Source organism: Alosa sapidissima, chromosome 20, assembly GCF_018492685.1.
Source record: "Alosa sapidissima isolate fAloSap1 chromosome 20, fAloSap1.pri, whole genome shotgun sequence".
Classification (NCBI taxonomy): domain Eukaryota; kingdom Metazoa; phylum Chordata; class Actinopteri; order Clupeiformes; family Clupeidae; genus Alosa; species Alosa sapidissima.
The window spans coordinates 13,469,624-13,484,099 of NC_055976.1; the positions used below are offsets into that span (position 1 = coordinate 13,469,624).

Consider the following 14,476-nt stretch of genomic DNA (forward strand, 5'->3'; position numbering starts at 1 on the left):
ACGAATGGAGATACATATGGTTATACATGCACAAACCTCTATTTATGGCCAGGATAAAAAGCCTTACTCTTAGTCTTGCTTAGTGTTTGACCCTTACCATACCTTCACAAGGACCAGACACACTGCAGTTCAATGCCACCAGGGACTGAAACCCTCTAGGCTTTTCCCTTGCTGATCAACTCTACCAAGGCACCTAGAGGTGATGACTGGAAGCAGCCTGCTGATATGAAGACCTGTCTTTTCTCAGCCCTGACTGGGTGCCTACACCTTCCACATACACCTTTAACACATAGATTACAAAAACATAGAAATATACATTTTATAGTCATAGAAATGAGGACTAGTAAACAACAGAATGCTTAATTTCTTATTTGCTCTATAACATCACATGGGATGCAGGTTATAATATACTGAACATTCTACATGTCATTTTTATTATCATTTTCCTCTATGTCAAAAGGAATAGCTTCATGTGTAGCACAGTAAAATAACGCTGCTAATATCTGACATAGAAGGTGAACAGAGATATGACTAGATAACCTTAACAGATCAAAAACTTCTCTTTTGTCACACTTTTCCTTGTGTGCCCATGTCTGACGCAGCACAGATATGATTCTTGGCCAGATAGCAGTCTGAGATGCGGACCTGAGCTAGTTCTGATCTGTCCCCTAGTTTGGAGCTGCTTGCAATGTTTCATTGTCAGGAGGGAGAAACTTTTTAATGGATATGATATATGTCGGTATACAGCTGCCTTCATGTGTTTGTGTTTAAATGGCAATGACAATATGACTGAGTGATCCAGAGGAAAGCAAAATAAATAAAAGCTGATGTAACTTCACAGGTCTATCATTCGGGTAGGCACATATAAGCAGCATAGCACGTACCTGTGAAAGAAAAGGCACACGATTATTCAAAGCAGTCTGTGCAGGTGTGTGTGTAATAATGACACTTCAGAAAAACAAATGATATGTGTGAAAGGCGCAGAGAGAGAGAGAGAGAGAGAGAGAGAGAGAGAGAGAGAGAGAGAGAGAGAGAGGGAGAGATGTGCAACGTGTCATAATACATACACACACAAACACACTTAGGCACACACACACACACACACACACACACACACACACACACAGAGAGAGAGAGAGAGAGAGCCATGCACACACCACAGAGCCTTGACAAGGTTGTCCATACTGGGTTACCATGGTGATGCAATGACAGTCAAGGAGCAGTAAATAGTCATGAAAACACATACACATACACACACACACACACACACACACACACACACCACATGCATACACGCATACAGATTTGCATAGTCAATTGTGCTCGCACACACACAAAAAAAACACAAACTCTCCCTCCCTCTCTCCCTCTCTCTCTCTCTCTCTCTCACACACACACACACACACACACACACACACACACACACACACACACACACACACACACACATTAACACAGTCAAGCACATAGGCAGTCAGAGAGTCATACTCATGCATGAATAAAGAGAAGCTGGTAGAAAAAACTGAGACTAAAAGGCAGTGAGGTAGGTGGAAAGGAAGAGAGAGTCATATTTAGAGAGAAACAGAGTTAGACAGAGAGATAGAGAGAGAGAGAGGGGGATGAAATATGGAAAAATGTTAGTGAAAATTAAATAAATTCAATCAGATTAAATGAAGGACTTGAAACCTTGTGTTAGCTCATTAGCTCATAGCTCACAGGCACAAGGAACTTTGCAGGGAAAGAGAGCGTCGAGAGCATCAAGTGGCAAAAGAACAGTAATTGGAGAGAGAAAGAGAGGGGGAAGACAGAAGGAGACAGAGAGAAATGAGGGGGGGAGGGGTAGGACAAAGCAGAGGAGATTAGCCATGAAGAGGCTTTGGTATGAAACGCACCAAAATGAGGACAAAAAAAGCAATAGAAAGGACACTTAAAGGAGACACTGAGCCAAAGGAGAGATACAGAGATAGAGATTATAGTGTGTGTGTGTGTGTGTGTGTGTGTGTGTTGAGGGGGGTGGCTGAGTGAGTGAGTGAGGGGGCGAGTGTTTGAGAGCGATGATGCAGGGTAATTGTGAGACCCTTGGCGTGGCCGGGGCCTTTGGGAGCGTGGCAGAGGGCTGCCCGTGACGCAGCCACTGACGTCAGCCTGCCAAGTAGCGGAGAGCACCACCGAGATTTTCATCAATTTCCTTAATGGTCTGCAGCCTTCCCCAGATGGCCCCCCTCCTCTGATACACTCTCACTCTCTCTCTCTCACACACACACACACACACACACACACACACACACACACACACACACACACACACACACACTCATGCGTCTGTACATACGCACAGCATGACTGCCAGACAAAGACATATTAAGGCTTACCGCATGCAGGTGTTCTATTCACCAGGTGAATGCCAATACACACACAGACAAACACAAAGGTGGCTTACCTATGCAATTGAGCATGAGCAGTACACACAGATTATCGTATGCAGTCACTTTTTTGTTCAGGGTCTATATAAAGAGTGTTTTATGATCGGGTCAGGCAGAGGTCTCAGCTTTAGTCCTTTTAAGCAAGTGTCAGCTATTTGATTTGGGTAGTATTGTCTCTCCCAATAATTACAAAAACAAGTATTTATATTAATATTTGAAAGTTAAATATTGACCTTGTTTGTTTGGGAATCAGCCAAAAAAAGGTTAGCACATCTTGGATTTTGAGCGATTATGGTATGTGGAGTTTAGCCCAATTTGGTAAATCTTCATCTAATCTGAAAACCCCTTTCTTCCTGATCTCTAAATGCTCTAAGATCTCTAGAAATGGTTCCAGACGTACTCCTTTTTTTTACAAGGATGGCCATTGTTCTAGAAAGTTCTACAGGTTGTTTAAGGTTGCCTAAATGTTGGTCGTCGTTCTCTTCCTGAAGTATTCGGCTTGGGTGTCTAGTTGCAAATTAATTTAGAGTTGTGAGCGTTTCATAATTGTGTCATATTGAGTTTCTCCTAAACGGGCCAATCAAATTGAACACCTGAGAGGAGTTATGAAGCAGGATCCGCCTGAGCTTGATGTGGAGGGTGGCAGCAACTGCTGAATTACTATGTGAGATAGAAAGTTCAGTTTCCTTTTTTAATAAAGTGTCTTAAAAATGTGATTAGTTAGTTTTGTTATTATGAGCTATTGTTTGATTTTAAAACAAGACACCCTATTCATTTAATCTACTGTAATTATTTATATTATTTTATCTAATCTAACATTTATAATAACATATCTGTAGGAGCCATATTAATATTTCAGTTTATATTTATAATTAATTGTAATCTAATTTCCATTCAAATGCATTTTGATAAAAAAAAACATTTTAATGTTTTGAGTATGTGTGTCCTCTCTAGGTCATGGGGGCAAAGTTATAAAGGTGTGCCAAGCCAAGGCCAGAGGAGGCTTCCAATGTTTGTGCATACTGTACCATTCATCACTGATTGTGAATGTGAACCAGATGTGAACACGACACTAGAACCAACAGGTTATAATATACCATGTTTTAAGTTCTTTTTTATTTGTAAACCAAATAAATACTGTATTATCAGTTTACTTTAAAGCACTTCCCAGCTCATGTTTACGCATCAGAGATGAGCCTACAATACACTGGGATGCTCAGAAGGGGTAAGACAGAACTCACAATTTCCTTGCGGTCTCCTGGCTCATAGACTCTACCCATCTACTACAGTCATCTCACTTAATGACAGTTTGTGGTTTTGCTTTGTTCCTTTCAAAAAGGCAGCACAGATTGATCTGAGGTCTGAGACATAGCCCATGATATTGAGTTGTGGAGGGCATGGAGCTTTAAATGATGACAAACAGCAATCTTGAAAGCAAAAGCAGCATCCTTTTCTGACAGAATTAGAAAGCAGTTATATGTACACAAAGGCAGTGGTTTGGTTTAAAGGGAATATGTGTAGAAATAAAGGTGCCTTGAGTTTGAACACATTGGCACTTTTCCCTTGACTTGCACTACTGTAATACAGTGCCTCTTGAGGTACAAGATGGTATTACAAAAGGGTATTGTCTGAAGCATAGACCAGGCTAGCTAACTTTGAGTGGGTATTTTGGGCGTAGGCATTTTTGATACTATGCGAAAACGTAACATTCTATAAAAACATAACATAATATTATCATTTTGAGTTCTGAATGTTGAACTAAACATTTTATTTATGCCTGGCCTTTTAGATAAGAAGCACAGTATACCTGCATGGGTACATACAAAGAGTGTGTATGGAGAAAAGGCTTAGGCTATAACTCACAAACACACACATACACACACACACACCTATGAAAACTCTCTACAGCGGAACACACAGTACACAGCTGCTTTCAACGTCAGCAAAACACTTGCGCAATGATGAATTCTAAAAGCAGACTGTGGAAACATTTCACTGTGCCACAGAATGGATGAGTTTGACTTTGCTGCATAATTAAGCAGCAAAAGAGGAAAAGAGAGGGGGAGTGAGTGAGAGAGAGAGAGAGAGAGCAAATAAGAGACACTGTTGTGTTCAGTGGCTGGATTATGCCTTCTCTCTGTGGACCATCAAAAAGCAGCCACCACATCTGTGGTAATGCAGCCATTTGTAGTGTAGTGCCATTAACTAGCCGCAGGACACACCATCAGAGTCACTGTGTGAGTGTGTGTGTGTGTGTGTGTGTGTGTGTGTGTGTGTGTCTGGACTAATTGTGATGGCCTGCGATGTTTGTTTACTCCGGGGGTGCGCAAATGACCTCTTTTTACATGACAAACCCAGGGTCACAGATTGCTCTCCCCCTAACAAGAGACTACAGGTGGCTGGGTGGGAATGAGCGGATATCGCTAACAACAGAGGCCGAGTCCAGTTTTAGAGGCACACAAACACATGTGAAAACATGAGCACATACACACACACACACACACACACACACACACACACACACACACACATGCACACACATACACGCGCACACACGCACACACGCGCATACGCACACACACACACACACACACACACACACACACACACACACACTGCAGTGTTACAGGGCAATTAGCCATCTTCTCATTTGTGAGAAAATTCTTGCTGAAACTATTGAAGGGATGACTAAGATTTATCTCAGCACTTTCACAAATATGATGAAAATGATCCAAAGCAAAAGGAGTTGTTTATTTATTCCTATTAATAAAAACAAAACAAAAAAGCAACCCTTAATGATCATAACCTGACAACCTTAAGTTCAGAAAAAGAGAAAGGAATATATTGTGTACACTTGAATGCGGATCAAAACACATTAACATATCAAGAACTGCATAAACAAAAACAACTTCTGGTATGCGTAAACAAAAACTACTTCTAGTATGCATAAACAACAAGAAAGTGTTCTGCTTGCAAACAAATACTCAAAGAAACTAGATGTACCGCAGAGCGGTATAAAACGCTTGTCAAATTGTGTTCATTTCCTACTTTGTTCCTTTTTTGAGTGTTTGTAATTGAGTGTGTGCAGAGTATGTGGTTGTTTTTGTGTATATGTTTTTTTGTTTGTGAGTATGTGTGTGTGTGTGTGTGTTTGTAGGTGTGTTTGTATGTATAAGTATAGTAAGTATATATACTCTTTTGATCCCTGCATTTATCCCAATCCGTGACAGCCGTGGACTACTGGTTAGCACTTCGGCCCTGTAACCGGAGGGTTGCCGGTTCAAACCCCGACCAGTAGGCACGGTTGAAGTGCCCTTGAGCAAGGCACCTAACCCCTCACTGCTCCCTGAGCGCCGCTGTTGATGCAGGTAGCTCACTGCACCGGGATTAGTGTGTGCTTCACCTCACTGTGTGTACACTGTGTGCTGTGTGTGTTTCACTAATTCACGGATTGGGATAAATGCAGAGACCAAATTTCCCTCACGGGACTCAAAAGAGTATATATACTTATACTATGTGTTTGTGCGTGTCGTATGTGTAGTGTGTGTGCGTTTATGTGTGTGTGTGTGTGTGCGCACATGTGTGTGTGTCTTTATGTATGTGTACATAAATAAAGCAAATCAGGGAACCACCTACTCTTTGCGATAAGTGCCATGGGATCTTTAACAACTATGGTGAGTCAGGACCTACATTTAACATTCATGCAAAGGAAAACATCTCCTGCAGTACAGTGTCCCTGTCACTGCAATAGGACATTGGGATTGATATTTGTTTGGTGGCTTTTGGCAACAGGGAAGAGTGCCACCTACTGGCCAGCCACCAACACCGCTTCCAGCAGGATCCTACTCTTCCAAGGAGTTTTCTTATCCAAGTACTAAATAAGCCTGCTTAGCTTCAGTAATTCAGCAAAGTTAGGGTATCTGCTGGTCTGGCTGCTGGCTACAAACAAATGGTGAAAGGCATATAGGATTCTAACTGTCTCACTGAATTGCATTATGCACACTCAGTTCTCACTGGTATTTGTTAGACAACAAGTACCAAAACATGATTAGTTCATAGATTTCACATGTAAAAACATTTTATACAACCCCACCCCCATCTTGCCTGTTCATAATTCTGAGAAATTCTTGAATTGTGTGCCTGTGTGCGTGTACGTGTTTATGTTTATGTTTATGTTTGTGTGTGTGCATGTGCATGCATGCGTACATATGTCTACTGTGTGTCTATGTGTCATATGTATGATTACTGTGAATGTATGTGTGTGTGTGTGAATATCTATTTATGCACATGTGTGCATATGGAAAGGGTTAACATGACCCCTGGAAGCAAACATACGCAAAAAATTGGTCATCCTAGGCCCTACGGTTCTCAACACATTCACAGAAAACTCTGTTGGTGTACGGTCACTAAATGTACACATAAATTAATTTATTGTATGGCCCCCCATGAACGGAATTCCACGAAACTTGGCGTGCCTTCAGAGGGTGTCATAATGATCCTAAACTTTCAATTTTGTGCAGTTTTGACCATGTTAGGTCACAGATACCACAGATACCTCATTTTTACTTTTTTGTTTTTAACTAGGTGGCGCTATACATGAAATGAGTGGTTATGGAATGGGTTGACATGGCCCCCTTAAGATCAACATACAAAAAAAAGTGGTCTTCCTAAACCCTACGGTTCTCGAGATATTCACAGAAAACTGTGTCTGCCCTACCCTCCTTTCGGGGGGTTCAGTCCAGCGGGGGGGCTACAGATCAAAACTAGAAAATGATGGTTCCATGCTATCCATGTGGGGCTACATGCCCACCAAGTTTCGTGTACCCTGGTCTTTCAGTGCCCGGGAATCCTTGACGGAAATTTGGCCATGCGAAAAAAAAAAGAAAAGAAATCTGACTAACCTATATGTCAGCTGTTCGCTGCGCGGCGGTCATAATAATATTTATACTATTAAAGTAGTAAGCATAACAGTATTTGGAATGACCACAAACTAAAGGTTCTTCAGCTCTGACACTGCATGACTAATTATGTTGTTGCACCTCGTTTCCATAACGTCAGAGCCTGTTTACAGTTAGAAAATGGGATGCCATCTTGGCACTCTCTCTCTCTCTCTCTCTCTCTCTCTCTCTCTCTCTCTCTCTCTCTCTCTCTCTCTCCCTCTCCCTCTCAGTGGTGGAGGATGGTCTTGTCTGTGGCTGCTGTTTTTGAGTGATGGATCCTGTAGAATATGGCTGCAATGGTCGCGATGCAGAAGACTCCCATGAGAACTGCAGCAGTGGCCACTCCCAACACTGTTCGGTTGCCATCAGAATCTACTCGATGAGAAGACAAAAGTCACCACTCTTCTCTAGCACGTCGCCTGTCAAGTATGTCTACACATGCATGTATACATATACACAAAATGTATAGCAACAGTAATAAGAAAGAAAATTATATATTCAAAACTTGAACGTGTATGACATAAGTGTTTTTTGTTTAAGATTTTTTTAAGGAGTGTGACTATAAGGTGTTTGTAAGTCTGAGTGAAAATATAAATACCTCCGCTATGTTCCTCTGTTCCATCTGTGTGAGATAAAAGACCCATTTGAGAACATAATTTGCATTAAAAGACACTATCATAGTAGTGTTTGAGTTGGTCGAGTCACATGGTCTGGACTATAAAATTGTGTTAGTAGTGTAGCTGTAGTATCAGCTACATTTTTTACAGCTACTGGTGTATCCATCAGTTTTCACAGACCTTGGTTATGTGTTTGTGAAGGAGAAGAGGTTCATACAATTTCACAATATTCTTCAGAATTGTCAGCATTATAGCACACTATTTCTGCCATTTTATTGCATATTTTAGACCCTAACAAATTTAACAAGCTTTAAAATCACCTGAAACATGATGTGCAAAATGGCGAGGGACATTGCTGAGAAGTCCTTCTTCTGTCCCTCCAGCATGGCATTTTTGGGGCTTGTTTAATATTGAACATTTATCTTTTGTCTTGCACCTGACAATTTTTTATTTGTTGACAACAGAATAACAAATTGACCTACAAGACTACAAACGTCTGAATATATAGTTTTATTCTCAGCTGAGCCAGTGTTGTTTTGTCTTTATTTCATAGAAACAGACTCATATCATCATATCACATCATGTACACTAGGAAAAGTTTGGAAAAATTAGGAAGTGATTCCAAGGACCCTGCACTGATAGAGGGACCGTCACGGAGCCTAATTACCACCATTATCATTGTAATATTCTTTCTAAGGCTCCAACATTTAGAGCAGCTCCTGCCTACTGCCTGTGACCCTGACCTCCGGTCATTTGTTAAGTGAAATGAGAAGTTCACACTCACCGTTGTTCATTTTGGTGATAATTGGGCCTGAGGTGACCGTGGCCGTGTCACTCACAGAGGTGACCTCCCGCCTCCTCCGTAACCCCCCCGAGCCGCCTGAGCAGTTCTGGAAAGAGATGGGGGGCACACACGGCTTTGAACATGACCGCATCTTTTATTTCACTGAATCAATTAATGTATGCCTTCTACAGAATATGGCGTTTTTTTTTATATCACATCCTTTCTAATTTAGCTGATGCTTTCATCCAGGTCTCCAGGTCACTAAGTACAGTTTTCCAGTGTTCCATATGGAAGGCCAGATCTTATCCACCATATTATATAAATATATTATGTTAACAGACAGCACAGACTTGGATGACTACAATGAATGCATTGCAAATGCACAGTAAATGTGTTGCTTTCTGATCAATGCAATACAATGTACTCACCAGCAACAAGACAATTAATATACATAGGACTAAATGGGCTCAACCACCAGAGTGATCTTGCTTAGTGGAGTCTCTCTTAGGGGCCGTGCACACGACGCCGGTTTTTGTGAAACCGGTGAGGTTTTGTTAACGGTTACGCCTTGCATGTACACGACGCCGGCAGTTTAGGAGACTGAAACCGATAGCTTTTGAAACCGGCTTCCGAAGTGGGAACTTTTGAAACCGCCGGCTAACTTTCGCCATGTAGACGCCTGTAGGTGCGTCAACTTTATGACGACATAGCCCCACCTCTCAACTCAGCCACGGCACTCAACCTGACATGTTGCTTGTCAAAACAAACCAAACCATTTATTTATCATATTAAAATGTTTTTCTTTCCCCTGTCATGATTTATGTGCACAATGTAGCCTATCAGCTTTTAGTGGCTAAGTTAGAAGCACATTAGCTTACTGCATGTTAGTGTTTTCTCCAGTGGTGCTCAGACCTAATGCAATGCGTAGGCAAAGCATTTGAAATTTCACATAACAGTCGCATACCTTGAAAATGAACTTTATTAGTTTAACAGTTGAATTGAAACCCGAATTGTCTGTAGTCTCCTTATTTCATGTGACTGCTTAACCAGCACTTATTAGACATTCTCTGGCTTAACAAACTGTTTCAACAATGTTTTCTTCTCTGTGTGTACACGCGAGGTTTTTTCTTGCCGGAGTCGTTAAAGGTGTGAAAGCGGTAAGAGAAAATCCACCCGGCGGTGTCGTGTAAACGGCCTCTTAAGCTAATTCCACCAGCACAGCAATCACGTTAGATGCCTGGGTGTCAAGTCAGGTGACAAAAAAACTTTTTTAATTTAATAGTTTAGCCATTTTAATTTAATAGTTTAATAGCATCTGTAATGTTTTCTGCTTTCTTCCATGTTAAGTGGTTCCTGTCTCTTTAGGCTTATACCATCACCACAACAATCAGGTTAGGTGTGTGGGTGTCAAGTAAGGTGACCACAAAAGAGCCATTTTAATTTGTTTGGTCAAAACCGAAGGGACTGACATGCTTTATGTTATGTTAAGTGGTTCCTCTCTCTTTAAGCTAACACCATAACCACAAAAATCAGATTAGGTGTCTGGATGTCAAGTCAGGTGATAACAAAAGAGCAATTTTAATTTGTTTGGTCAAAACCGTAGGGGCTGAAATGCTTTATGTTTTAAGTCATTACTGCATGCCTCAATTGGAATGTGATTGCTGCACCTGATACAGGCCTCCCACTGAATTCACCTGTTTAAGAGAACCGCAGAAAAGTTTCTCACACAGCCTGGTGGCACAGTGCACGTAGTAGGTGGACACAGTCCTGTTGGAGTCCTGCACAAAGCGGAAAGCCTCAAAGGAAAAGCGAGCCTTCTGGGAGTCTCCGTTGATGCCCATGACTGTCTGTATGTCATAGTTACACCTGGAACAAAACACTGCCAGGTGTGACAAACCAGAAAACAGACACATGTGGCTCTACATGACCTCTGTGATCTTGAATGTAATGACTTAGAATCAATGTCACATCTTATGTTTACACTGTGCTATAGGTGGATGCACAGAGCGAGGACTCACCCAACAAAGAGGTCGTAGTAGGTGCTGTTGAGTGGGAAATGGCTCGTGGTGGCATAGCATCGATCCAGAAGCACATTAAACCTGCACAACAGAGAGGGTGATGCTTTAGGTCAACAACAATAATAATTAAAGCTGCGCTGTCTAACATACATACATCAGGCCCAGAATGTGTTGGTGAGAAGAAAAAAATCTATTCTTCCTATTCCACAAAATATCAATGTTTTTGGACAGAACAGTGTAAACCTGACATTTAAAGGTGCAGTCAGCAGGTCAGTGCAGTCAGATTTCAAGCCCATTTTTTGTCACATTCCGTGAGTAGCCTACATAGTAAAAAAAACAACAACAAAAAACGGTCCCTGTAGGCAGCCCAGGCTCCGAAAACTGGTAACAAACAAAGAGAGGGCAGCCTGTCCCCCAAGCAAAAAAAAAAACATGTGTGGAGTTACTGAATACTGAAAGGAAGGATGAGCTACTTCTGGTGTGTTTCGTTTGGTCCTTGGTTAAATATAATGCACATTGTTTTGGACAAAAGCATCTGCTAATAAATGTACATATAGACATAAACATGAACATAAACAAACGTGACTTCCTGCACAATCGCTGACTGCACCTTTAACATTTCCTGATATGTTGCTAATGTTTAGTAAGTATTGTCATGTTGCCTGACTATCTGTGTCCCCATATTGCTCAACAGACACGGATGCAAGGATGTAAAAACACCAGGTCATCAACACAAATGTGTGAAAAAGCATATCCGTTATCTGAGTATGGACATTTAGCATGAGTTTGAATGGGATCATGGGTAGTTTACGATACCTTTGTGTGAGATTGGTGGCCCTGACTTCGACAAAGATGCGTGTTTTCAGCGAAAGGCCGCTCGAAGGCACACGGAGAGGGGAAGTGTAGGAGACGTCCTAGGGAACAGAAAAGAGTTTACTTCAATTATTCAGCAGGATTTCCACAGTCACATTTCCTCAGGGCTCATTCATGGATGCTGACATCATTTGAGACATTACCTGAAACAGACGCATGCTTAAGGTGCTGATGAAGCTACCATTGTTGTCTCTGATTGCCAAACTCACTCCAGACCTGTCACAAAAAAGAAGCTAATCACAACTGCAGAACATTTGGTTCTGTCCTAACTACAGGTGATATGCAATTCTACTTTATGATGATGGAGTTGCTTCCCAGACATTGTGGTCATATGTCAAAATAGAAAAATTATCTTGGCTCATTAATTGGCCTAACTAATGTATACATTGGTCTTTGTTTTATTTGTGAAATACTGAAGAGAACATTTAACTAACTTACACACTGGCCTCTGTTTTATTGGTGAGATATTGGAGTGGGTACTTGCAGGAGTACAGGTACATCAGCTCTTGGCGATAGACAATGGTGGCACCACTAGGATCATAGGTGTTGATTGTCCCAGAGATGTTAACGTACTGGACCTTCGAGTAGTCTGAGAACACGCCAGAACCCGTTTCCTCCATGATCTGTTCCATCAAGAAGACACGTGAGAACCTCATGAACATATGTAAATAAATGTATTCATGCAAAGGAACACAACACTCCACCTATTGAATCGCTATCTACCGGTATCTATCTATCTATCTATCTATCTATCTATATATATATATATATATATATATATATATGATTCTCTATCATATTTCATACCGTCACTTTGTTGGAGCATGCCGAAAGAGAATCGTCTAACATGGAGAAGTTAAACTTCACCACCGGTGGGTTGGCGTTGTAGTTAGGGGTGCCTTGGCAGCTGGCCTTGCCAAAATGGCCATTGAGGGCCACCAGGGACTCGTTGTAGCCCCCAAAGTACAGTGGACAGAGGAGGATTTCCAGTTCCATTCCTGCTGTGCCACAGACAACCTTGATGTCACTGTTGGCTGTAATGAAAAAGGAAGTAGAAACACACACACACACACACACACACACACACACACACACACACTGTGAGCTGATCACTACATTCTCAAAAAACAAACAAATTTGAACATAAAGGAAAGAAGCCACAACAGGATCTCTTTTCGCCGCTAACATTACACTCTGAGACACTCAATGCCTTTGAGAGAAGAAAGGAGATGCTTCTCAGGTGTCAGGGTGGTCCCATTCCCCCATGTCTTAGGTTCGCTGGAATGGAAAGGTGAGTTCGCTGAGGAATGGGAAGTGGTTGTCTTCCACTGACCTGGCTCTCTGAAGGTTGGGTGGCTGGGACAAACATCCCATCCATTCAGGGCTGTGGCGTGCAGAATCAGGGCAAGCTGATACACAAGCAGTGGCAGTCTCATTGTCCTTGAACTGGAAGGGGAATCACATATTAGCCCCACCAACACTGACCTGCTTTTTATTTTTTATTTTTTTTATTTTTCTGTTACCTCAGAAATAACATGTTATGCACGTCAGGTCATAATCATAATTTTTAGAATATGTGGTCCATACATAAAAACAATACTATTACTTACTACAAACATGTACTAATAACAAATAACATATTTGAGTGTTAATTTGAAATAGCAATGCTTGTTCCATAAAATTGGGAAAAAAGTGTAAAAATCAAAAAATGTATTATACTGTTATTTATCAGTCAGATGAGTAATTGTGCAATATAAGCTTTGTTACAATGGTTACAATGCATAACGTTAGAAATTAAGATGATACAATAAGATCTGTGATTCCACACAGCACAATTTTAAACATGTCACATTCCATATACATCATTAGAGATTCTAGATATCAATCCAAAGCACTTGCGACACAATATAAGCGCTGTCTTTACCATCCTCATTCTCACATCATATTTTGCTAGCTACAGATATCACTGCACACTTAAACATCTTCAACACCTCACCTTGTGTGATGCACCATCATTCCTCAGTCCTTTTCTTGTGCCTGCTCTGATGGTCTGTGAAGCTTGCTTGTGTATGTTCAGGCCTATATGGGCCTCCTTTCTACTGAATCAGGTTAAATGATGCCACCACAGAACAAAATAAGGTTTAAGAGAAAGAAGGGGGGGGGGCAGAGTGCAACGCGAGAGCAAAAAGCTATATACTTATTATAACCTGATATGCTTGAAAGTGACTGCCTTTTTTCCTTAGGTTTTGTTGTGGGTCTTTCTCTCTCTCTCTCTCTCTCTCTTTCTCATGCTGTCATGTCAATTTGATATGCTGTTACACTGAAAACATGGCATGGTATTATAAGTTACATTATGGAACAAACAACTGTCAAAATTCAATGAGTTTGAGTATCATTTAGACATAATCCTTACATTAACACAAACATGCTACTCACTTCACAGACTTTTACAGTTTTCTCTTAATTGCTTTGGTCATTTATTTGAACAGAATTCAAATTCTCTCAATTGCTTGTTTAACCTCTAGGGAAGTTTATATAGCCAATTCAATGTGCTTTAGATAAACAAAATCAAAGAATAGTTATTAGTTGTAAATAAAAGCATAAAAGGAAAAACAAAAATATTTTTAAAAGTAAAGTAGGCCTAATTAAAAGTGATAAAACACAGAGTGCATCTGATTTAAAGTAAAGCATTTGATCAGAAAGTATCTGAGAACAGTTGATCTTATGTCTAGATTTGAAACTGGCAACGGTTGGGGCGGTTTGATGTCATATGGAATGTCTATCATCTATGGTTGATGATTCCCATCCCATCATAACAACA

At 40.9% G+C, this 14,476-nt stretch overlaps 1 protein-coding gene across 1 annotated transcript; it reads right to left on the reverse strand.

Annotated features, from left to right (window-relative positions):
• Window positions 1-7,589: 7,589 nt before the first annotated feature.
• On the reverse strand, window positions 7,590-13,091 carry LOC121694938 (zona pellucida-like domain-containing protein 1). Its single transcript, XM_042075339.1, has 10 exons — window positions 12,989-13,091; window positions 12,463-12,689; window positions 12,094-12,278; window positions 11,799-11,871; window positions 11,599-11,696; window positions 10,783-10,863; window positions 10,459-10,630; window positions 8,765-8,870; window positions 7,962-7,985; window positions 7,590-7,735 (listed from the first exon to the last, which is right to left on the reverse strand). Exons 1-10 carry the CDS (start codon window positions 13,089-13,091, stop codon window positions 7,590-7,592), a joined length of 1,215 nt encoding a protein of 404 aa, XP_041931273.1.
• Between the last annotated feature and the right edge of the window lie 1,385 nt (window positions 13,092-14,476).

Excerpts from the sequence above, each read along its gene's own strand:
- LOC121694938 (XM_042075339.1), bottom strand. The coding sequence starts at position 13,091 with ATGAGACTGCCACTGCTTGTGTATCAGCTTGCCCTGATTCTGCACGCC. Across the intron at positions 12,690-12,988 it reads CCCAACCTTCAGAGAGCCAG|CCAACAGTGACATCAAGGTT; the intron begins GTCAGTGGAAGA and ends TTTTCATTACAG. Across the intron at positions 12,279-12,462 it reads CATGCTCCAACAAAGTGACG|ATCATGGAGGAAACGGGTTC; the intron begins GTATGAAATATG and ends TTGATGGAACAG.